Source organism: Opisthocomus hoazin, chromosome Z (assembly GCF_030867145.1).
Source record: "Opisthocomus hoazin isolate bOpiHoa1 chromosome Z, bOpiHoa1.hap1, whole genome shotgun sequence".
Taxonomy (NCBI): Eukaryota; Metazoa; Chordata; class Aves; order Opisthocomiformes; family Opisthocomidae; genus Opisthocomus; species Opisthocomus hoazin.
In genome coordinates, this window is record NC_134454.1 from 86,939,507 (window position 1) to 86,963,551 (window position 24,045).

General features: G+C 42.6%; 1 protein-coding gene across 3 annotated transcripts in view; it reads left to right on the forward strand.

The window, feature by feature from the left end:
• Positions 1-24,045, forward strand: part of KATNAL2 (katanin catalytic subunit A1 like 2) — a 35,421-nt gene that overhangs the window by 6,423 nt on the left and 4,953 nt on the right. The window contains exons 2-13 of one of the 3 annotated variants that reach the window (XM_075447053.1): positions 255-325; positions 717-883; positions 4,045-4,087; positions 4,500-4,623; positions 5,712-5,822; positions 6,656-6,754; positions 7,524-7,601; positions 10,075-10,173; positions 10,703-10,766; positions 12,742-12,860; positions 15,693-15,784; positions 17,680-17,790. In XM_075447053.1, coding sequence (XP_075303168.1) covers positions 255-325; positions 717-883; positions 4,045-4,087; positions 4,500-4,623; positions 5,712-5,822; positions 6,656-6,754; positions 7,524-7,601; positions 10,075-10,173; positions 10,703-10,766; positions 12,742-12,860; positions 15,693-15,784; positions 17,680-17,790 — 1,178 coding nt within the window. Of the gene's footprint in view, positions 1-254; positions 326-716; positions 884-4,044; positions 4,088-4,192; positions 4,310-4,499; positions 4,624-5,711; positions 5,823-6,655; positions 6,755-7,523; positions 7,602-10,074; positions 10,174-10,702; positions 10,767-12,741; positions 12,861-15,692; positions 15,785-17,679; positions 17,791-24,045 lie in introns of those variants that run through there. The other 2 variants (XM_075447054.1, XM_075447055.1) reach the window with 2 other exon arrangements.

Consider the following 24,045-nt stretch of genomic DNA (forward strand, 5'->3'; position numbering starts at 1 on the left):
AGTAAGGGAAGTAAGTTATTTTTTCAACTTCAAAGTAATTTTCTCTAAGAAAAGCTTTCTACCCATCCAGTAGCCCTGATAATGTGTAAGAAAAATTACATTGAAAACCACTTCTGTTTATTAACAGTGAGTTGTTTTACAGTTCTTACATGCTGTTGTCTTAATTTGTTTGTTTCCACAGGCTACATTTAGATGCTGTTTACAGCAATAAAGAGAATATTACATTTGATCTAGACTTCTGTCTTAATTCACAGGATGAGATGCGAACAGAAGCTCGTCGAAAAAATCTCCTCATTCTAATTTCCCATTATTTAATGGAGGAGGGGTATGTTTTTTTGAAATAATAGCGCTCTACATTTGTGGGTTTATGTGTGTCTGGCTTCCCATAATGTTGTCCTTCAGTCCTCTGTTGCGTGGATGGGTAGCATGGCCCTTTGGTTTGCTGTGAGAAAGAGGTAAACTACTATTATGTATCTTGGCAGTTTGCTTTGCTAATTTGTTTCAGTTTCTGGAACAAAAATGTCTTGTATAATTTAAAAATACTTCAAAGCAATCAGCAAAGGGTTTTTAGATAGAGTTTATACTTTTATAATAGAGTTGTGGACAGGTTAAAAATACCATATACTTACTAATGCTATTGTTTGCTTTTTCTCTCAAAAATCAGAGTAAGGTAATGACTCCCAGTTTTTTGATCTTTGTTTTTTTGAAATTGCCAGGTATATTGATGCTGCAAATGCTCTGGAACAAGAGACGAAATTAAGTTTACGTGGCTTTGAAGTTTGTGACAACATTGATCTTGAGACAATTTTGATGGAATATGAAAGCTATTACTTTGTAAAGTTTCAAAAGTATCCTAAAATTACCAAAAAACTCCTGGACACTGGTATGTGGCGGGTTTCCAAAAAGAAAGCTTTTGTTCCTCAAAGCCTAAAATGTGTATTTGCCTGATATACTCACAGCACTTCTCACTTATGTCAGCGTTTAATGTTGGAACACTCTTTCAGTTAGAGAGCTATGGTTCTTGCACGTTGGACATAATAATTGAGAAATGGAGCTTGGAGGCCTTCTGCTCTTCCTTCTCTCTTTATGTAGAGGAACAAATGGGATATTTTTGTCTTTTGAAAACTGCTTTGGTATTGGGAAATGCCATGTAAGCACAAAGTATTGTGGAACAGATACACTCACATGGAGAGAAAATAGTAAGTCTGTTCGATTTTGCATTTAATTTTTAAATTACAATAAATCACTTAAGTGAAACACTGTATCTTAGCTCATCCAAGCTAGCGCTTAAAAGTTTATCACCACTAGTCTCATTAACCATTTATTCTGCACATTTTCATATACTAAAGGTCATGTGCCAAACAAGAAATAGGTTTATTTTCTTCAAAGGACTTAAAGCCTGAGGTATAAATGAATAATACAGAATAAGGCAAACCAGAATATGAGTATTCTGTTATGACCCTGAAAGCCTGATGGTTTTATACTTGAGCACAAAATGCAGCTTATAGAAGCCATAAGAACAACTGTGTAAGAGTCAATTATGAAGAGCTTGGATGGTATAGAAAACACCAACATCTCTACCTGTTTGTCTTGTAAGAAAAACATAATCATCAGAGAAGAGGATGATTGGCCAGGGAACATCTCTGAGCAGTTGTCATTCTTTCATATGGGTGCCAGCAACTTTGAAATCGCAGCTAAATGAAACATTATATCAATATAATAAAATTACCTGCATAGGTGAAATGATTTTGAAAGGTACTAAAGCTACTAGTCATCATTACATTCACAGTGATATAGAAGATCAGTACTAGCTGGAAGCAAACATTATCTGCACAAAGAGGAGATGTACGGCTAGAACCTATTGATTGGTGTTAATACAAAGAGGAGCAGCCTTGCAGGACAAAACCAAAGGGATTTGTTATGAATCAAGAAGGAAAATGTATTACAAAGCATTTATCACATCATACTTAGTCAAACTGAGTGGTAGCCAAGGCCACATCCATGAACTTAGATCCACATGAACAGTTCCCAAAAAGCCGGTAAATCTCTTAGACGCTTACAAGCTCTGAGTACCCATTTTTTGGGCAGTAAAGCTACTCAGACATGGGGCGCTCTGCCATACACCAGAAGGCTGTGCTGCCATTCAGCGTGACCTGGATAGGCTGGAAAGCTGGGCAGAGAGGAACCTGATGAGGTTCAACAAGGGCAAGTGCAGGGTCCTGCACCTGGGGAGGAACAACCTCATGCACCAGTACAGGCTTGGGGTGGACCTGCTGGAGAGCAGCTCTGCGGAGAGGGACCTGGGTGTCCTGGTGGACGACAGGTTAACCATGAGCCAGCAGTGTGCCCTGGCTGCCAAGAAAGCCAATGGGATCCTGGGGTGCATCAAGAAGAGTGTGGGCAGCAGGTCGAGGGAGGTTCTCCTTCGCCTCTACACTGCCCTAGTGAGGCCTCATCTGGAGTACTGTGTCCAGTTCTGGGCTCCCCAGTTCAAGAAAGATGAAGAGCTACTGGAGAGAGTCCAGCGGAGGGCTACAAGGATGGTGAGGGGACTGGAGCATCTCCCCTACGAGGAGAGGTTGAGGGAACTGGGCTTGTTCAGCCTGAAGAAGAGAAGGCTGCGAGGGGACCTTATAAATGCCTACAAATATCTGAAGGGTGGGTGTCAGGAGGATGGGGCCAAGCTCTTTTCAGTGGTGCCCAGTGACAGGACAAGGGGCAATGGGCACAAACTGAGGCACAGGAAGTTCCGTCTGAACATGAGGAAGAACTTCTTCCCTCTGAGGGTGACGGAGCACTGGAACAGGCTGCCCAGGGAGGTTGTGGAGTCTCCTTCTCTGGAGATATTCAAGACCCGCCTGGACAAGGTCCTGTGCAGCCTGCTCTGGGTGACCCTGCTTCGGCAGGAGGGTTGGACTAGATGACCCACAGAGGTCCCTTCCAACCCCTACTATTCTGTGATATTCTGTGATATTACCTGAGCCCAGAATTGCGACCATGCCGGCAGGGATGTATCATCCTTTTTTCCTGACGCCTAAACAACCTCCCTCCTGCATGTGTGTCTCCTGAGAAGCTGCTGCCTGGTAGTTTGTGACCTGCCTTAAATTGTGTCCGTGGTCAGACTGTGGTATACACAGGCCAAACAATATGATTACTGCAGTGGTCCTTCCTCCTAAATTCTTTGTAATACTCTCAGCAAGTCCTACAGAACCAACTGGGTTATTTCTATGCTGAATTGCAGTTTGCAGTGTTGTAGGTGTACCCGCAGGCTTCCAAGTTTCACGTGTGGGCTCTGCTGCCTCTAAGTCTCCCGTGTTCCCATGCTCTTTCAGTGAAACATCCATTTGGGAAGGATTATTTTGTGTAAGTGTATGAGAATCTGGGTGCAAGAGCATTTACAGGGAACACTGATAGGAGATGTACTTTGAAAAAACTGGGTGTATGCTAGTACGATACAAACCCTCGGGCTTTGTGAGTTCACACATGGGCTTTGTGAGCTGACGTTTTACGAAGAAAGCTTTCCTTTGACAGAATCAAATTATATAACAGCAAAAAATAACATAGTTTGATAACCACCATTGCAATGTGGCCTTTATGCTGTCTTGGTATGTTGAACATGATAAAATTACTATTAAGAAGAGTAAGGTAAATTCTTATTTCCCAATTCAGCAATGAAAAAATTGTTAGCGTTAAATAAGCATTCTGTGTGACATATTAAATTATTGTGCTTGATCTAATTTCTGGTAGTGTCTGTTTTACTCTGAAAATGATACTGGTTTTAAAATGTAAGCAAAGAAACCAAAGACTGAACAAACCTCAAATTTAACAAGCCTGAAGCCAAACTGCTCTCGACAAAATCAGTTTGTTTTCAAAATATTTTTGCAAGCTTGCATTGCTTATAACTGTGCTGTTCCTGTTCATGCATTGTTATTTCTAAGGTCATTAATGTGTGCCTAAAAATATTTTTGAAGGGGAAAGAAAAAATCAAGTTGCCCTTTTTTATATCCTTAATTATTTTCCATTTTAATATTAATTTTGTCACAGGAGACAATAAACAACAGCTGAGAACTGGAGTAAGACCAAGAAGGTAAGAGAAATTCATGGGGGTTTTTTTCTGGGCATAAAATTTTCCTATAAAATCAATATGCAGCACAGCTGAAATAATGTTGTGGTACCATAGGAATACTAAAGCCTTGAGTCACGCTGCTGACTGTGTGGTGCATTTTTCTGCATCTTTGAGAGGAAAATAGAGACTAGTTTCCAAAATGGAGACGCAGACAATTTACAAAGTTTCTGCAGCGTGGATAAGGTAGGGTGGCATGTTTGAAAGAAGTGAATATTGAACATTGATGTGATTGAAATTAATATCTTAACCTCAGTGGGAGTAAAGATAGCCAAAAACTACTTTGTTTGAAAACTCTGCCTTTTAATCTTTTGGTATTTTGAAGGAAAAAAGGAGTTGTGAAAGCCTTTCAAGATACTATTTTTTTAAATTCTAGGACAGCAAGCTCTTCTCAGAATCTCCCAAGGCTCAGACATCAGACAGTGCAACAACCGTTGTCAAAAACTTTACCTAGGAGCACAGCAGAATTGAAATTGTCCACCATGGAGAGCCCTAAACAGGTTTAAATATGTTTTATCTTGGCAGCATTACAGTTGAAATTAATGTGATTTTCTTTTGAAAGGCTATAGGCAGCAAGAGGATGTGAGTTACACAGTTAATAGTTGTGTAACCAACGGGTTTTACTAATTACGTAATTTAAGGATTATAGATACAAGACTTCAGGAGAATATGCTTTCTGGCTAGGAGTTGAGGAGCAAGTCACAGGCAAAAATTGGAGGAAAAGGAGGCCCGTAATGCAACCTATACTGAAAGGAACTGGAGTTTTCCCATTAACACCATCAGATTCATCCTTTTGTGCCAGAAAGCGAAACAAACAAACCAAGTAGAAAGTCTGGTGTCAGTTGTAAGCATTTTCTCAGTGCATGAGGTGTTTGAGATCGGGGGAGTAACTTGACTCTGTAATTTTCTGATTCTGTGAGTCTCTTTTTGGCAAGATTGCTGTGGAAACTACTTTATTACCATCCCTTACAGAGGATGGAGCAGGAACAGCAGGTTGGTGGGCAAGCACCATGTCTGTTATAGCTCTTGAGGAACTGGGTGAAGGAGAACCTCTTTTTTTAAAAAAAAAAAAAGAAATCTGCTTGTCTTTCTTTCTGTATGGAGAAAAGCTCATCTCTAACCACTTCTCACCCCTAAAAAAAAAAAAATTAGCTTTTGGATTTTACAGCAATAATTGCTGTGCAGTAAGTGTCAAAGTAACTTATCATCCAAACATGGCTTCTTGTTTCTGAGCTGACATGCTGTGCCATACACTCGCGTGTCGTTTCCACTGTTTATGAGTGTTTCTTCTCAAAGCTATGTAAAATGCACACTTCAGCAACTTAAAATGGAAGCTCTGTGCCTGAAAGAACTGGAATGCTGAGCTCTAGAGCCATGCCTTTCACCACCATTATCACCAGTCGGATGAAGTCTAAATGCACAATGGTGTTTGTCTGACAAATACAGGATTACTGTTGGAACTTCCACGTAACGATATAGCTCATCTGGGCATGTATGAAGAGGGGGGATGATAGCTATAACGGGATGATAGATACCTGCAACTCATCTACTTGACAACACATCCGTTTTAAATTTTATTTTTCTTTAGAATAATGACAGTGCAGTTACTCTGGAACAATCTGACTTTGGCTTAAGCATCTCGGCAATCAACAAAACTGGAGGAGACAGCACTCACCCAAGAAGGGTTGGTGGAAACCTAGTATGTGATTTATGATAGAAATGCGTACGTAGAAAAAACACATGAAAGTTTTTCACAAATATCAATTGTGAGCTTTTTGCGTCTCTTTTATATAAAATCACAGAATGGTCGGGGTTGGAAAGGACCTCTGTGGGTCACCCAGTCCAACCCCCTGCCGAAGCAGGGTCACCCACAGCAGGCTGCACAGGACCGCGTCCAGGTGGGGCTTGAATATCTCCAGAGAAGGAGACTCCACAACCTCCCTGGGCAGCCTGTGCCAGGGCTCCGTCACCCTCAGAGGGAAGAAGTTCTTCCTCATGTTCAGCTGGAACTTCCTCTGCTTCAGTTTGTGCCCATTGCCCCTTGTCCTGTCGCTGGGCACCACTGGAAAGAGTCTGGCCCCGTCCTCCTGACACCCACCTTGCAGATATTTATAAGCATTTATGACGTCCCCTTGCAGTATAATTAGCTGAAGGGTCAGTTTTATTATTTGGGCAGTAATTGTTTGCGTAGGAGGATCTGCTTGCATTAAATAGTATTTCAAACATCATCAAGAAGGGAAAATATTTCTGTTTTTAAAGCCCAGTGGTAATAGCTAAAACTGAAGATAAATTTCGAATTCCTGCATGAGATGATAAGAGGCTCTGCAGTTAAATTGTTGCACTGACTGAGGAGATGTGCGTTCTTTTCCCATTGCTACCATCGTTTCTGTGGTTGGTTTTTGCCATATTTAGGACTGTTTGTGCAGTAAGGGAACTCATTGCTGTAACAGCAAGCAAAATTTGGCCCAATGCAGTTTTCGCATTAGAGCTACCATCATGGTAAAGCTATCACAACGTTATTTTCTCCTTTAGGGCCAAGTACTTGACTTCCATGGGATGATTCAGGATGCTGTCAAAGCATCATCAAATGGAATAGCCTGGAACAGCCTTAACTGTGATCCAGATCCATCAGTAAGTGGTTCTGTTCGTATTCTTATCCAACAAGCATGAACATCAGTTTTATGCAACCAGCGACAAAATAAGATACCACAATGAAATTGTCTTTGTTCCCAGGTGCTAAAAAAGGGCTTAGATTTCTGAGTGGTGTAGTTCCTTCTTGAGTGGAGACTCCTACTTGATAATGGTCTAATTTGTTCACATTGTTTAGTCTTTGAACAAGTTAACAAATACAAATGATACCTTATGATTCACAAAAAAAACCTGCAGAAACGCACAGAACTTCAGAGGGTGAAATTCTGGTTCCTTTGAATTCAGTATGTTATTTACCATTCACCTCATCTGAGACAAGAACAGGGTTTAGATGGTTGAAACAGAAAAGTTTCAGTAAAGTAATGGCTCCTGGACACAAGCCATAGCTTCTAGGAGAGCACGTTCAACTTACTCGGTGCCTCTCTGCCTGGCAACTGCTACACTTGAAGAGACTTCATGTGGCAATGGATGAACCATATTTATATTTTTTTACTCCTCTTAATCTATGTAGGGCATGTTTAGGACTATATGTGCAATAACAGAGCTGCTCATTTTAGTGTTGATGCAGGATTAGATTCTGTCCTATGAAAAGTTGAGTCACTGAAAATATGGCTTACTTCAAAGTCTTTATTATTATCCATATTTTTACAGCTTTAAAAGTTGGTATTATGATGATTTACCAGCTTTTTTGAAACTATCTCGTAGTTAAAATAACTGAAGTCTGACAAGAACTTATGTTTGTCTCTTTTAGGAACGATTGTTGAAACCCCTTAGTGCTTTTGTTGGCATGACTGGTGAGATGAGAGAACTTGCAACGGTTGTAAGCAAAGTAAGATTGGATTTCCCTTTCAGTTGTAAAGAGATCTTTGTTATCTTTGTCATCTGAGAATGCTGTTTCTTTCTTTTTACTGTTGCTGATAGTGCTTATTTTTGAATGTGCAAGCTATTTCTCTTATCATGTGACTCCCAGCAAGTCATTTCTTTACATGCAGCAATGTTTCTTTCTGATACACAATGGGAGGAAGTAACGAAGACCGTTCCTTTCTAATGGGCATCATGTAATCTAATCATGCTGTACCCAGGAGACTGTTAGAGATTTTCCCTTTATTCTTATTGCTGTAGAAAACGTACAACACTTCACTGAAAAGAGAGGCTTAAATATATTCGCTAATACCAACTATTACCTAATATATCATCTAACTGTGATGAAATGGTGGGAAAACCCTTGATTCAGCTCTGTGGGCACCGTTCCCGTTCGAGGCATTGGGCTGTATTCAGTGCGGATGGTGTGCCAGTATCGCAGCAGTATCCTGATTCTGAGCATACCTACTAAATACCCTGTGCCAAATTTGTTAAACCCTGATATTCCCGTGTTTATTGTGCCGGTCCTGTGCCTTTGCGCTGCCTGCATGATCCGGACTCCAAGTCTTTTCTCGCTTGGTGCAGCTGAGAGATGCTCTTACTTGTAGGCTCTGCTAGCAGTGCCCTTCCCTCATCCCAGCAGAGGAGCTGCGTGGGCAGCATCAGTCATACACCGTATCCCGGGGCAGACTGGGGATTCTTCCAGGATGGGCACTTTGGCTCCTGGAAGGAATCCCAAGCATTGTCAGCACCGTTTTGTTTCCCTCATGGGTCGAGGTGCAGTTTAGCAAACGGGCCCTGGGCTGCTGGGGATCAGCCTGGCTACAGAGCAGGTAAATGATCTGCATCCGTCACCTCCCAGACACCGCGAGGCACTTGTCCAAAAGGCTTCATAGCATCGAAATATTTGGTAGTGTTGTGACTCTTTCTGGATACAAGCATCAGAAATGCTATCAGCTCTTGCTCCCACATACTTAAAATCAGCTGTTTAAAAAGCCTGGAAGACTTTCGCTGATTTTTATAGCTGTGTATGGCCCAAAGTCTTGGCCTGCAACTTTTGGATTTGCAGTTTAGTAGAACTGAAGTCTAAGAAATTTCCAACGTTAAAGTAAGAAAATTTTCATTAATTTCAATCCCTGTCTAGTTCTTAATTTATGGTAAACATTTAAAATAGTGTTGCTCTTGCTGCCACTTTAGCAAAAAGCAATAGGGTCGTTTTAGCCTTCATTATGGTATGTTTTTCAAATTGTGCTGGTATGTTCCTAGTTGCTATGGTAATCAACGCTGTGTAAATCAATAAAAATAAATAGCATGTGGTATCTGTTTCACAACACAATCTAATTTAATTTGGAAACAGTTATGGAAGCTTCTACTTAGTATCATAAATATGATTCCTCTTAATTTGCTGTTAATAGAAAGGGAAAGTGTAATCTACTCTCTATAAATAATTTTTTAAATTGTATTAAATCAAATTTTCCCCTTGGATATAAGCACATAATTTTTCTTCAGTCTCTGGGGACTGCCTGTTTTTATTGGAGAGCAGAATTTATCCCAAGTATTTGTATTGAGGATATGATATTTTCTGCAGAACAATTAGTCTCTGGAACACAAAGCCACAAAATATTACTAAGGCAAATGGAAAGATTCATAGAATATTTGGAAGATTTGATGAATTAAATGAAATTGATTTAGTGAGTGCTTCAGGGCATAGACTAATTACCGACTATCTTTCGATAGATGCTTAGGGGAAAATTTTCCTCCTGCTACAGAGCTCCTCGCACCTTTTCTTGCAGCATATGACATCTCACATAGTGTGGAGTAAATAGTAATTTTTCACTGTTACTTACAGGTAATAACATAAGTAATAGGTGCAGCCATAAAGTTACTGAGCATCAAGTTTAAAACAAACAAAAGTATTTTCACATTGCCCACGATTAAACTGTGAAACTCATCACTGCAGAATAAGCATGTTCAGAAAAGAGGTCAGAGGACTTCACTGAAGAATGAATATCAAAAGGTGTTTGAACTCCAAGGCTAAGACTTAACTGTAATTATCAAAGTCCTTCGGTTGCAGATTTCAGTGGATGTAAACATGAACCAACATGTCACTGCTATTGCTTACGCTTTCTTATAAACATCCAATACTTGCCAGCATCCGAGACAACGTATTAGGCTTGGTGAACCTTAGTATCATGATAGCTCTTCATACATTAACTAACAGAAAACAGGTCAGAGAAACAGATCTGCTCAGCATATAGATTTGGCAGATTGCTGCGTGAGCTTTCCTCTTGGGAGGTCCCTAGTACGCAGGGTTAAATAACACAGTTTGTATCACTTGAGAGCACTCGTATTTTAGAACTGAGTTGATTCTTTTCTTTTGCCAGAGGTCATTGTCTCAGTGCAGAAGTTGTTTTACTAACAGGAGGCGATGTGTGTTGCAGGACATTTATCTCCGTAATCCAAACGTGAAGTGGGATGATGTTATTGGACTGGATGCAGCTAAAAGGCTAGTGAAAGAAGCAGTTGTTTATCCCATAAGGGTAAGGCGCTAAATAGTTATGAGAAAACCAGTGGTGGGCTCCTTAGCATTTTCCTTGTAATTACAGTGATGTTCTGGACTTCTCACTATTGCTGTGCTTTTGTTGGCAGTTCATGTTAGAACTAGTCCTGTTGCTGTTTCATCTGACAACGGCGTACACATTCTCCTATAGGAAAATGGCCTTTCAATATTAAAATTATGTGTTGGGTCCTGTTCTGTGGCACCTTTGGCAATGTAAGAGGTGCTGGATTTGACCTGTATTAATCAAATGGAAAATGACTTATAGAAGAGAATATCAAACCAAATGCATATGAAGAATTCACTTAATGGTAAACACAGGTTTTTTTCTCACTACTCAGATTATATATATTGCATTGTTTTGGAGGGGTTTTATCCCCCTCTCTTTGATTCAAGGAATCTCTTTGATTCCTTGAATGCGATAGGAGCAGTGGGTGTAGGGGTTAGAATTCCTTGCATTTTGTTATAGATGATGTATTTTTAATCCCTGAATTACTTTTTGGTTTCCTCAGTACCCCCAGCTGTTTACAGGCATTCTGTCTCCTTGGAAAGGATTATTGCTGTACGGACCACCAGGTATGAAAAGCTTTCTACCATATCTGTTTATCACTACTTCTGTTTTTGTCCCATGGATAAATCATTGATGCTAATTAGATGAAATGCATTGATAAAGAACATGTTCTGTAATGTGGAATAAAAGGAGTCAAGGGTGGCTGATTACTTCTGTCTCTCACACTCAAACATGTCCATTTGCCTTTCTCACAACCCTTGACTATTTCTACACTTGAATCTTCCGAAAGACAGTACTTGCACTAACCATGCAGAGGGGTGAGAACTCGTGTTATCTACAGTCATAGAATCATAGAACAGTAAGGGTTGCAAGGGACCTTAAAGATCATCTGGTTCCAACCCCCCTGCCATCAGCAGGGACATCTTCCACCAGACCAGGCTGCTCAGAGCTCCATCCAAGCTGGCCTTGAGCACTGCCAGGGAGGGGGCAGCCACAGCTTCTCTGGGCAACCTGGGCCAGGGCCTCACCACCCTCATGGGGAAGAATTTCTTCCTAATATCTCATCTCGGTCTGCCCTCTTTTAGCTTAGAGCCGTTCCCCCTTGTCCTATCACTACACACCCTTGTGAAAAGCCCCTCTCCATCCTTCCTGTCGGCCCCTTCAGGCACTGGCAGCTGCTCTAAGGTCACCCCGGAGCGTTCTCTTCTCCAGGCTGAGCATCCCCAGCTCCCTCAGCCTGCCCTTGTAGGAGAGGTTCTCCAGCCCTCGGATCATCTTCATGGCCCTCCTCTGGACCCGCCCCAACACGTCCATGTCCTTCTTTTGTTGGGGGCTCCAGAGCTGGACGCAGGACTCCAGGTGGGGACTCATAAGAGTGGAGTAAAGGGGCAGAATCCCCTCCCTCACCCTGCTGGCCACAGAATCACAGAATGGTAGGGGTTGGAAGGGAGCTCTGTGGGTCATCTAGTCCAACTCTCCTGCCGAAGCAGGGTCACCTACAGTAGGCTGTAGAGGACCTTGTCCAGGCGGGTCTTGAATATCTCCAGAGAAGGAGACTCCACAACCTCCCTGGGTAGCCTGTTCCAATGCTCCGTCACCCTCAGAGGGAAGAAGTTCTTCTCTTGATGCAGCCCAGGACACGGCTGGCTTTCTGGGCTGCAAGCACACATTGCCGGCTCATGTTGAGCTTCTCATCCACCAGTACCCCCAAGTCCTTCTCCTCAGGGCTGCTCTCGAGCCACCCTCTACCCAGCCTGTACTTGTGTTTGGGATTGCCCCGACCCACCTGCAGGACCTTGCACTTGGCCTTGTTGAACTTCATGTGGTTCTGGTTTTACTCAGCTTGGGCCATATTAATCAAGTTTGACTTCACCTGATCTTACAAAATGTGAATAAATCTGGCATGGACTAACCTTCTTAAGGAAAATGTCCTTGCTTTCTTCTGCTTTTGGGGGCTGTTTTGGAAGTGGGGTGGAAGCTTTGCCCATTGCTGCGCTAGCTGGGTGTTTTCCGTGTCAGCATAGCTTCACTGCTCCCTCTGCTCCACCTTGGCACAAGTCTGGAGAAGAGAAGTCTCCGGTGAGACCTGATTGCGGCCTTCCAGTACTTAAAGGGGGCTCATAAGAAAGGCAAGGACAGGCTTTTTAGTAGATCCTGTTGCGATAGGACAAGGGGTAATGGTCTTAAACTAAAAGAGGCAAGATTCCTTCTACAAGGAAGAAATTTTTTAAGATGAGGGTGGTGAAACCCTAGCAGAGGTTGCCCAGAGAGGTGGTCAGTGCCCCATCCCTGGAAACATTCCAGGCCAGGTTGGACGTTGGCTCTGAGCAACCTGATCTGGGTGAAGATGTCCCTGCTCATGGCAGGGCCGTTGGACTAGATGGCCTTCAAAGGTCCCTTTCCACCCAAACTATCCTAAGATTCCATGACTTTTTCTATTGTACTGCTTTTATATGACCAATGGTAGGATGAGTGGAATTATTCAAACAATTGCATTGTTTTACTTCAGAGAGTGAATTTCTTCAGTGCTGTTATTTGCAGGTACTGGGAAAACTTTGCTTGCCAAGGCTGTTGCCACAGAATGCAATACAACCTTTTTCAACATATCAGCATCCACCATTGTCAGCAAATGGAGGGGTGATTCAGAAAAACTTGTTCGGGTAAGAATTATTACCTTATTGGTTCTACTTGAACAAACCTCAGGTTCCCACTTAAAGAACTGGAGTTTAACACAGAACTGGAAAGTGAGAATTCCTCTGATACTCATAATCTTTCCTGTCTTGGACAAAACACGTGACTATGTTCGTATCTAGCTCTTAAAATGGGAATAACATTACTTCTGTAGAAGTCTCACAATGGATTCTTGCTGTGGAATTTTAATTCTGTAATGTAAGATGAAGCAGATGTCCTGAAGGCAGCAAAGATTTTGACTCGCTGAATAAGAGCCAGGCAAGTAGAGTTCTGAACTAAACTATTGTTTAGTGTTTGCTAATACTTGCTTATATTTGCTTAGTGACCCCTTCAAAGCACTTCACATCCTTTCTGCGAGGGTTGGCGCCTAGGTTCCCTGCAAAATGTTATTTAGATTCCCAAATTCCCTACTATTCATAGTCTTAAGGGCACAGAATTGGCAAATAATTCCCTTGTCATAAAGATATTGCAGTCAAACACAGATGTGATGTTGGTTTAAGGAAGGTAGTTTGTAGTGGCTGGAGAGCTGCATGGAGCACAAGGACGTTGGGGTGCTGGTCAGCAGCCAACTGAACATGAGCCAGCAGTGTGCCCAGGTGGCCAAGAAGGCCAATGGCATCCTGGCTTGTATCAGGAGTAGTGTGGCCAGCAGGACTAGGGAGGTGATTATGGCACTGGTGAGGCCGCACCTGGAGTACTGCATTCAGTTTTGGGCCCCTCACTACAAGAAGGACATTGAGGTGCTGGAGCGTGTCCGGAGAAGAGCAGCAAGGCTGGAGAGAGGTCTGGAGGACAAGTTTTGAGAGGAGCGGCTGAGGGACCTGGGGCTGTTTAGTCTGGAGAAAAGGAGGCTGAGGGGGGACCATATTGCTCTTTACAACTACCTGAAAGGAAGTTGTAGTTAGAGGCAGATGTTGGTCTCTTCTCCCAGGTAACCAGCGATAGGACGCGAGGCAATGGCCTCAAGTTGCATCAGGGGAGATTTAGACTAGATATTAGGAAAAATTTCTTTACTGAAAGAGTGGTCAGGCATTGGAACAGGCTGCCCAGGCAGTGGTGGAGTCACCATCCCTGGAGGTGCTCAAAACACGTGTAGATGTGGCATTTCAGGACATGGTTTAGCAGACATGGTGGTGTTGGGGTGATGGTTGGACTTGCTGATCTTAGAGGTCTCTTCCAACCTTAATGATTCTATGATTCTATGATTTTTGCATGTAGCAAGTAGCATGCATGGCTCAACAGTGGCACAAAAAAATTCAGGGATCCAGGTGCAGCACCCTTGCCCTAAGATGCCCATCCTACTCTCTCCATAATGCCCACCACTTCAGTGTAAGAAATCCACGAGGACTTAGCATCCCTTTACACTCATCTCTTAGGCTACGCTTTGGATAGATACAGAGCTCTTGAAAATGAATAACTGTAACAGATTGCACTTGACAAATGGCATTGCAAGCATTGTTAATCTCTCTTGAAATTTCGGCAATGTCTGCAATGTAATTATTCTTCATGTGTCCTTTGTCCTTTAAAATGGCACATTTTTCTCCTGACATTTACCTCCTACATTATTGATCCTTTGACATCTGTCTCAGTGGCTTCCTAGAAAATTCCATTCTGACAGGAGCAGCGATGGAACAGTCTGGTTTTTGACACCACAATCCAAAGGGGTTTTGTTAACATGCTGCAGCATTTGCAATGATACTGCATTTGTGGCATTTCACCCTTAGTCGAGTTTTTGGCAGAAGTCAGAAATGAAATAAGATTGTGGACTGGGATAGCTCTAAGAAGTGTGTTGTGTGAATTTATATCCTAAAATGACACGAGGCTGGTGCAGGAGTTTTCTAAAGTAGTGTGAAGTATATGTGGGTTTTGTGGTCGTTTGGAGGAATGTTCACTCATCCTGTTCTCCTCAGTTCTCAGCTGTATTGCTGTGATTTTGTATTTTAGATCTGTAGTAAAATTGTAGACTGGTCATGGACTACTTGTGACTCTGGGCAAATAATTTAAACCCTGTGCTTCATATCCAAAGTGGAGAAAATAATGTATTATCTTTTTAAATCTGTTTTTTTAAGTGTTCAGATTAAGAAGTGCTGAATTAATATATATTGTTAGTGATATTTATTTAAAAACTTGGAGCACTTCACTGAAGAAGAACTGACAATATGTTCTTACTGCTAATATAAGCCTCTCCACGTTTACAGAAAAATAGATGAAACTTCTTTCTCAAAAGGGCAGACCCAGATTTTGTGTGTCAGCTTAATATTCCATTTTTTAATCTTCATTGTTCAAGCAGTTTATGTGTGTTTTCACCAGGAAAAACAAAAGAATTGCTTGATTCTTATCAAGAGAATCAGTCCATTTTCTTTCATTATGGTTCAGCTGACTTTTAATTTCTGTTTTTCTCAAATCCTTATTTAAAAAACTACAAATGGAGCAACCACAAAGGACGGATGTTTAATCTCTGTTCACAATTTAGGCGTTCCCAGAATCCTCTGATGGATCATTTTCTTCTATCCCATTATTCGCAGGGTACTCTGATAGGATTTAGCCAGAAAGATTTACATATAAAGACAGGCTTACAAGCCTGTGTTCTTTATATCTCCTTTACAAACCTTTCAGAATCTGAGAGGATTCAGGGACCCTCAGCCTACCCAGAGCTTTTTCCCAGCAGATATCCCTTTTTATCCTAGAAGTTTGGAATGTGGCTGCTGTTATTTATCTTGTGTGCCAGTGGCCCTTAATGCCTTTTTCTGTTAGTTTCCTTGTTAATCTTTTCTTTTGCATTTACTCTTCTCTCTGAACAGGTGTTGTTTGAGCTTGCCCGGTACCATGCTCCTTCCACAATTTTCTTGGATGAGCTGGAGTCAGTTATGAGTCAAAGAGGCACTGCTTCTGGGTAACTGATGAGAACATTTCTTACAGTTTTAGGAGAATATTTGTCCCCCTTTTACTGCATCTTTTCAATTGTGTGTGTTCAGGTGCTGATCAGTGTTTAATCCTACGATGTACCTGTTAGAAACAAATCTTAACTAAACTAAAGACCGAGGGTGCTCTAGAAACTTCAACAGGAGCATGACTGGGCCCCTGAAAGACTTGTCTTATAGATTTTATTGAAATTATAATTACTTTGAGTGATAACAGTAATTTTCATGACTTTTTATTAAGTGTTGGGGTTTTTTTTGTTTGTTATGTTGTCAACGTTAGGAGCCTCACAGTGTGTTATTGTCAGAATGCCCATCGGCTCTGAAAGCACTGCTTCATGGAAGCATCATGTACGCTGCGGGGATTTAAAGAGTGAGACGTAGTGGTTGTTACCCACGGCAGAGGAGATCCATAGAGAAGCAAGCGTGAAAGACAGGTTGCATGAAGATTAGCAAGGGACTATGGGGTCCAGCAAGACTGCGAGAAGAAGGGAGGTGCAAGAGCGTACAACCAGTGGTGCTGTGTTTTAAAATAAGGGATATGAAGTGGAAGTAAAAGCAGTGGGGGGTTGGAAACAACAGACGACTTGTTAGAGGCGAGTAGGAAGCAGCTGATTCTGTGACACTTTGGACAGGTTTAGGCATAGCAGGGTGAGACAGAGTGTACACGGTGGAGTGGCATTTTCGTTAATGGGACAAATTTTGGTGGCGTTGCCAGGACTTCCAGCTGCAGGAATGGGAGGATGTTGTTATTGTCATCTGTGGTGGAGACAGTTTATAGTTAAAAACAGGTTGAAAAGGTTAGGGATGGGGAAGAAGTTAGGGATGGGGAAGAAGCAGGAGAACTATAAAAATATTGTTATAACCATTAGGAGCCCGTTACAGTGGATTTTATATCCTGTAAATTATATGCTCATAAAGGTGTATAAATAGAATATGCCATATCATAAAGAATCAACCTGTAATAATTGTCAGTTGATAGCTATAAATTACGGGCCAAGTTTTGTCTTCATACGTATTTTTAAAAGCGCATTAACATCACTGGATTATATATTTTAATGAGAATTTTAATCTAAGATTATGTAGTTATTTTTACATATCCTTATTAAATATTGACATAGCACCACTGCGTGGATGCCTTTGCGGAAATAAGCCATTAAATGTGAATTGTAGCTCTTACCATCGATGGCCCTGATGTTTTCTCTGGGTTTGATCCAGGAGTTTCCAGGAACTCCAAATCTGGGACCAAGGGTTCAAGCTGGTTTGCTGACCAGATTCTTAGCACTTTGCTTAAGTTCCCCCTTCTCTTTTTGAGGAAGGATCCTTTTCTGCGTGGTCTCTGCCCCATTTTTATGTTCATTTCAATACGGCATATTTTTCTGTTTGCTTTTGATAGAACATTTTGCAAAATATTGAATTCGGTAGTAGGTGTGTCTTCTTGTGGCTGCTTGACATTCACTCAGAGAAATGCCAGTAGTTGCCCTGAATAGGTAGGTGTGTTGGTTATTTAACGGCAACTATCACGTTATAAAAATTCTCTTACATAGATCAATCAGTCAAAGCTTTAGGTGTTTTCCAGTAAATGTCAACAGTGCGTGGAGATTAGTATGAAGAAAAAAAATAAAAATAAATGTTTTCTTTGGGTTCAGTAATAGTGAATTCTCCTCACTTTAATGCACTGAAAAGAGTACATTTAAGTAATCATTAGAAAGCTTGATTTTAATGCTTAGATGTTAGCCAATGGAGCTTAATCATGCTTTGAACTGGGGCAAAACTGTGATAAGGGCTCAGTTGCTGTGAATGACACTGTATAAATAAAGATGATTACTTTAATGCACTGAGCAAATAATATTTCTCTGAATCTTGGTAGTGGTGAACATGAAGGAAGTCGGCGGATGAAAACAGAATTACTGGTGCAGATGGATGGCTTGGCCCGATCTGATGATCTTGTATTTGTTTTAGCAGCTTCCAATCTGCCATGGTAAGAGATCCAGAGAGTACATTTTGAATACATTTGCATGAGCTTCTAAGCACAGATAAAGATTTTATTTAGACTTTTGCAGAAAAAGCCTTGATATTTGGTTAAAGCATTTAAAGATTAATTTGGAGCTTTTACTTTTAAACTCTACAATTCTTGCTATTTGTGCCACATGAGAATAATCCATAATAAAATCAACATATGCTGGTGCTACCAGCTGCTAATATTTAAAATGGAGTATTTTACTTTATAGGCAAGTTATTTACTATGTTTAAGCTAAGAAGGGTTTCAGCCTGGAATCAGCCTGGAACTGTAAGGTGCTTAAAACATCTAGTGCTTAGAAGGATATGCTATAAATAGGAATGTTGGATTTTATTGGTGTCAAATGTGACTTTTAAAAGTTGAGAGACAGAATTCTTCAGCTTCTTTAACGCAATTTAGAATAGAAGAACAAACGATTGAAGACTGGAACTTGGGCACTTCATCATGTTGGTTCTCAAAATGGGCAGGACACATTGAGGACAAGACCGATGGGAGAGGATGAGGCAGGGAGGTGACATCTGCAGTGTAACATCTGTGGATGCTGGGGGAGATCCAGCAGACTGCAAAAAATGGCCAGCTCATGCGCTCGCCTTGAATCACGTCTCCCATGGCCGCTGTCAGGGCCAGCATGTTGATCTGGCTTGATTGTTCTCTGAACTCGTGTAGTCTATTTCTTTTTGTCATACAAAGCATTATCAAATGGTTGCAAGCAGTAGATGGGGAAAAGAACGGCTGTTGGTTAAGCACAGCTATTTTTAACAGTCTGATTTTGTAGCTCGCTAATCATTTTCCAGAGTAGAAGCCAACACCTGTACAGGGAATTGAATCACACGGAGGATGGGCTTGTTTTTGAAGTTAGTTTTCATAGGTCTGGAACTAGTCTGTGGATTTCTGTCTGCCCTGAGATTCTCCCTGTCCCTGGGCTACCGATCCACGAAATCTTCAGTAGAGGAACATCTTTCCTTGCTGAGAAATCTGTGCATTGAAAGCAGAGTGGGGAACCTCAGCAAAGTAAACTGTGGAAGTTATGTGAGGGACAGTCTTGGAGGCAGATGTCTGCGAAGAAGATGAGTTATGCATAAGAAGGGGCTTTTTTCCATGCTGACTCATCTCTCTGAAGCATACATGAAGCAGAGAAATACACGCTGTCTGCTGGGGGCAGACTGAATGGTGAATATTTCTGCATTTTGCTGACTGTCGCAGCGACGAGGTCTTTCTTGATATCCGTGTCCCTGAAGGCATGCAGACCTAAGTGGGCCTATTCATGTCTGACGTGCAGAGTGGTCGGCTAGGAGCCTGAAAAGGAGAAGACAGCAGTCCTGTTTGCAGGGAACTTCAAACCGTGCTCTGGGAAACCTTCGGCAGAGCCCAACGGCAGGTGTTGACAGGAACAACCTCATGTGAGCAGCGGCTCAGCAGCGTTTCAAGTGGTGATACTTGAAGTTTGACTGAAAGGCACGTTGCTCGTTGACGTGACGCTTGCCCAGCTCTGCAGCGTGACGGCCACCGAGCAGGGCATCCTAAACCAGCCGGGAGCAAGAGAGGGCTCTGCCCCCACAAAACCACAGGCTTCCCTCCTCGGTTGTTTTGCATGATTAGTGATTTTTGGCTCATTCTCATGAGGTTGCCGTAGGGAGACCTGTTGGAAAAGCCTCTCTGTGTGACTGGAGGGCTCTGGGCTATGATCAGCAGGCTGGTGCTGAGCGCCCGAGTCTGAACGATGTGGTGTGTGTAATCCACAGCTGCTTGCTTTTGAGTGCTTATGGAAAAGCATCAACTCCTAGGGACTATTTTATTTCGTATAACATATAAATGCACTTCTCAGTCATGACACACCACCTAACATTCTCTCACAAAGTTTGTGGTAACGCTTTATTCCTTTCCTCAGCTGATCCCCTTCGGCTGAAAGGCCAAGGGAACAGGCAAAGAGAATATTAAACAACAGAAGTGATGTTGGTGACTCAGAATTTGTTCTCTGACGTAAAGGCTGGAGTCTCTGTCCATCATGCGAAGAGATCGAGTCCACCTCCTTCTACAAGCCTGCCTCTCCCTCCACATTTTCTTTCCTAATGCAAACCCTTATGTTTCCCATACAGTCAGGGAACGATGCTTCTGAGAGCCGCCAGGCAGACATCTCACCTGCTGAAATGCAAGTGCCGAAGAGGCGACGTGTTCAGAGGCTTTCACCTGCCTCTCTCTAGGGCCTGCCCAGGGCTTTCAGGCTCTTTAACTAGGAGCATGGCTGTGTGGGCACCTAAAATTTATGTGGAAATCAGATGTACAAGTTAGGCTCGTTCCTGCCCTGTCCCAACGGTGTGAGTACAAAGCCATTGCTGGCTTTTATAGCCGTAATAGCAGAGTACGTGTGTTGGTTTGGGGGATTTATGCCTTGGACAGACTCAGGAATTTAAATCAGTACAAAATCCACCCTGTTTTGTGTTACAGTATCTACATGAAAGGAATTGAGACAAATTTGATTTAATTATGTTCCAGTTGTGTAAGAAAATGCTAAAAAATAAATAGCTACAGCGTGTGTGAAGAGTGAAGTTTGAAAGATAATTAATGCATTAATAATCCATTTGTCTCTTTATGGTTCATTAGTAATACACCATAAATGTTTAGGTTATTGTAGCATTGTTACCCTTTTAGAAGGAGAAACTCTGAGCAACGCATTACGCCTTTCCGTGATCTCTTAAAATTACCCTGCAAGTAGCTAAGCTTCCCATGTAGTGCTGCAGCATGGCAGTATTGAAAGAGATCAGATGTCTTTAGACGATCCACATCTTTCTACCCTTGCATGCTGGTTTGATAGGAAAAATTAGCTATTTGAAACCCACCGAGGAAGAGTTCAGAGACAGCAACTGGCCTTGAAGGTCTCTGCCTGGCTGGCGCTGGCTCTGGGGATCTCAGTGATGTGTCAACGTGAGCACGAGGCCGACCTCTCTCTGTGTGCTTCTGCGGAACGGCATTCCTGCATGCATCTTGTTACCGGGTGTCTTGTCTGCTTTACGCAACTGGTAAGCTCTTTCTGGAAAGTCATGCAAAAATTACAGAATTGAGTGGTTTACACATTTGATTTTGGATCGGTTTGCAACTCTGAAGTGCTAATTTGTGCAAAATCACCTCTTTGAAACATCAAAAGTGCCACAGCTTTTTTTTTTAAGGTCAATACGAAATGACAAGAGTTCTACTTTGGGGGAATTGCTCCCACGGAAAGCTGGCAATCTGTGTTGGGATGAGGGTGGCAGCTGAGCCGCTGTGAGAAGCCAGCTCCCGCTTTCCGAAGTTTTATACCTGAGAGCTTAGAATTTCCTCCTGGACTTTCTCAACTTTGCTTGGGGGCAGGTTGGATTTTACCATCTCTTGAGCAAATGCAACCTGTGAGTGCAATGACTGGGCTGTCTGGCAGAAATGGGTCTGCCCCAGTGAATATGCTTTAAGATGTGGCCGAGTGTGTGCTTGGGAAGGTGTTTTAGGGGGATGGAAAGCTAGTGAAAGCCATGAGCATCTTCCATCGTTGTTGAGGCTCATGGCCTCGAGGACTCTAGGAGCGCCTGCTTCCAGAGAGGTTGGCGGGATTGGAACCCCCTGTAAGATCTCAGCTGTATGTTTACTGATTATTTTTATGTGTATTAGGTGACATTCAGTCTTACTGTAAGCCCCGGACTTCAGCTTCACAGGGATATTTTGTAACAAAGTTTCAAAATACCTGGCACTACAGGCCGAGGTTGTGGCTTCACAGCACAGCCCTTTGTTCCTGCAAACATTTGCTGTTAAGCTGGATTTGAAGAGATTTGTTTAACTTGGATATTTATTGATTCTGAAAAAAAATTCGTACCAAGCTGCTTTTCAGTGAGTGAAAAGAAGCCTAAACAGAGCTCTTTACACTGTCCTAAGCTGCGCTGCAGCTATCGATCTTCCTCTTCAGCCAGAGCTTGCTGTCCAGCCTCGCTTCCTGCTGCTCCTCAGCCAAGGCACTTTCTATTGATAATTTACTTGTTGAAATGATTCAATGCAATTAAGTAAAACAAAGGCCTTGTTAGTGAAGAAACAAAGTGATCCTTAACCACGTAGTGAGCGTTTCCTAATGTATTAGTGTGTTTAATTTGACTTCCATTGCAGTGCTGCTTTCCTCTTTCTCGCCAGCCTCAGGGTGGGTGAACCATGGAACGGTTTGGGTGGGAAGGGACCTTTGAGGGCCATCTAGTCCAACCCCCCCTGCCATGAGCAGGGACATCTTCACCCAGATCAGGTTGCTCAGAGCCAACATCCAACCTGGCCTGGGAAGTTTCACGTGGCCAAGATGAGTTCAGGGAGATGTGGGCTGCAAAATCCCAAGTTGGATCTGGGATTACCCCATAATGAGCCCTTTCCTTCACCCTCAGCAGTGCATGGTGGAGGAGCAAGGAAGGAGAACGGAGGGGGACAGTGTGGGGAAGACCTAAGAGTAGCAGGAGAAGACATGGAGTGAGAACAAGCCCTCAGCTGGCAGGGGCTCTGCCCAGGCTGTCTGCATAGAAGGATGGGAGGTGGGAAGGGTGAGAAACTCACTCATTGTCAGTGCCTTTTCCTCCAGAGCACTGCGGTGATGATCAAACTAGGTGGGGCTCAATTACGGACCAGTGAGCCCTCGTTGCCGTTTCTGGGTTCATCTCTGGAGTTGTTGAGGACTCTTAATTTCTGGCTAAAATGCATTTGTTACCATTCTTCCTTCTGGAAATGAAAATAGGTGTTTGTCTTGTTTGTCTTCACGTAATTTGGGAGTGATAACATGGTGTGATGCCTCCCGATGTCAAGCTGGGGGAGGTCTGAAAAGTCCTCCGCTTGTATAGGTCCTGTACAGCTTTCTGCGTCTTTTGATGAGCATTTCTTGATAGTTTTATTGGCTATTTTTTCAGAGACTATTTTGCTTGGCTCAGTGCTTATTATTCTGTTCTGGTTAATGTCACTTAACCTTGTATTTGATCACTAACAAAACAATTTAGCAAAGAACCTAAACATGGAAGATAACAAAAATATTATGGCTTTATTTTCCTCTTTAGCCAACAAGCAGGGTCACTGTAACCTTTCTGGATAAATAGAGCAACTTTGTCTACCAGCAGACAGACTTACAGAATGTGGCTAGGGAGTTCAGGAAAGTGGGGTCTTGGGAGACACCCCAGGAGTGCTCTGAAGCAGGATGGGTGACAGAAAACATCACCATTTAGGGGATTTGTGGGGTATTTTTAGAGGGTCTGGCTGCGGTTGTCCTTTGCCTGCGAGGATGGTCTAGAGTACCTGCATGGACACCTCTATAGCCCTGAGAACTTTGGCCCTGTTTACACGGAGGATGCCAATATGGGTAAATAAGAGCTATGGGATTGGTCAGCCAGAGAGTAATTATTTCCAGCCAAGCGAAACAATTTTGAGAAGTTGAGCTGAAAACTACATTTGGAAGGAGAGCGGGGACTAAAGTGGTTCTTGGTCCGTTCTGGATGGGACCCTGTGCGAAAGGTGTTGCACTGAATGTCGGACAGCATCTTGAATAGCCTAAAAATATAAATAATATCAGTATACTAACAGCCATTGATTAGCAACCTCTGGTATTTACTTCTGAGGCCTGGATTAGAAGTACTGGGATGGATCGGAGTGAATTCCTTTTGTCCTTTGAGTTCCTATTGATCTGCTTCTTTAATCTTCGCTTCTGTTGACCTTGGCTCAGCGCACGTGGAACAAGCTCTCCCAAAGCAAGAGGTCCTTTCTAGGGAGAGGGACGTTTCTGCTCCCCCAGTGCTGAGGTCTGTGGAAAACCTAGGCAGACACCTAGATGGGGATTTGGGAGCCCATTTTTGGTTTTCCTCATCATGTGCTACGCTGGTGGAAAGAAACATTTGCTGTTAAAGAATGAGGAGAAGTCACCAAAAGCTCTGTTGGTGCGCTACAGATCCGTCTTGAGCTGGCTTTCAGCTCCCTGTAAATTAAAGAGGAGCTTCATACAAGAAGCGTGGCTTGAATGTTGACTTGGCTGGCATAAAGTCTTCACCCAGGGAATCAGCAAAGGTGGAGGCAGGTTTATTTCAGTGTATCCACAATCCCAGATGCAGGCACCACCCTCCAATGGCTGGCTGCTTCTGCTCAGCCGACACGAGTGGAAGTAGTGCCTAGAGCCTCTGTTTTTCTGTCTGCACAAGACATGTTGAGGTGAGTTTCCCTTCAATGAGAGTTTCTCGGCAGGTG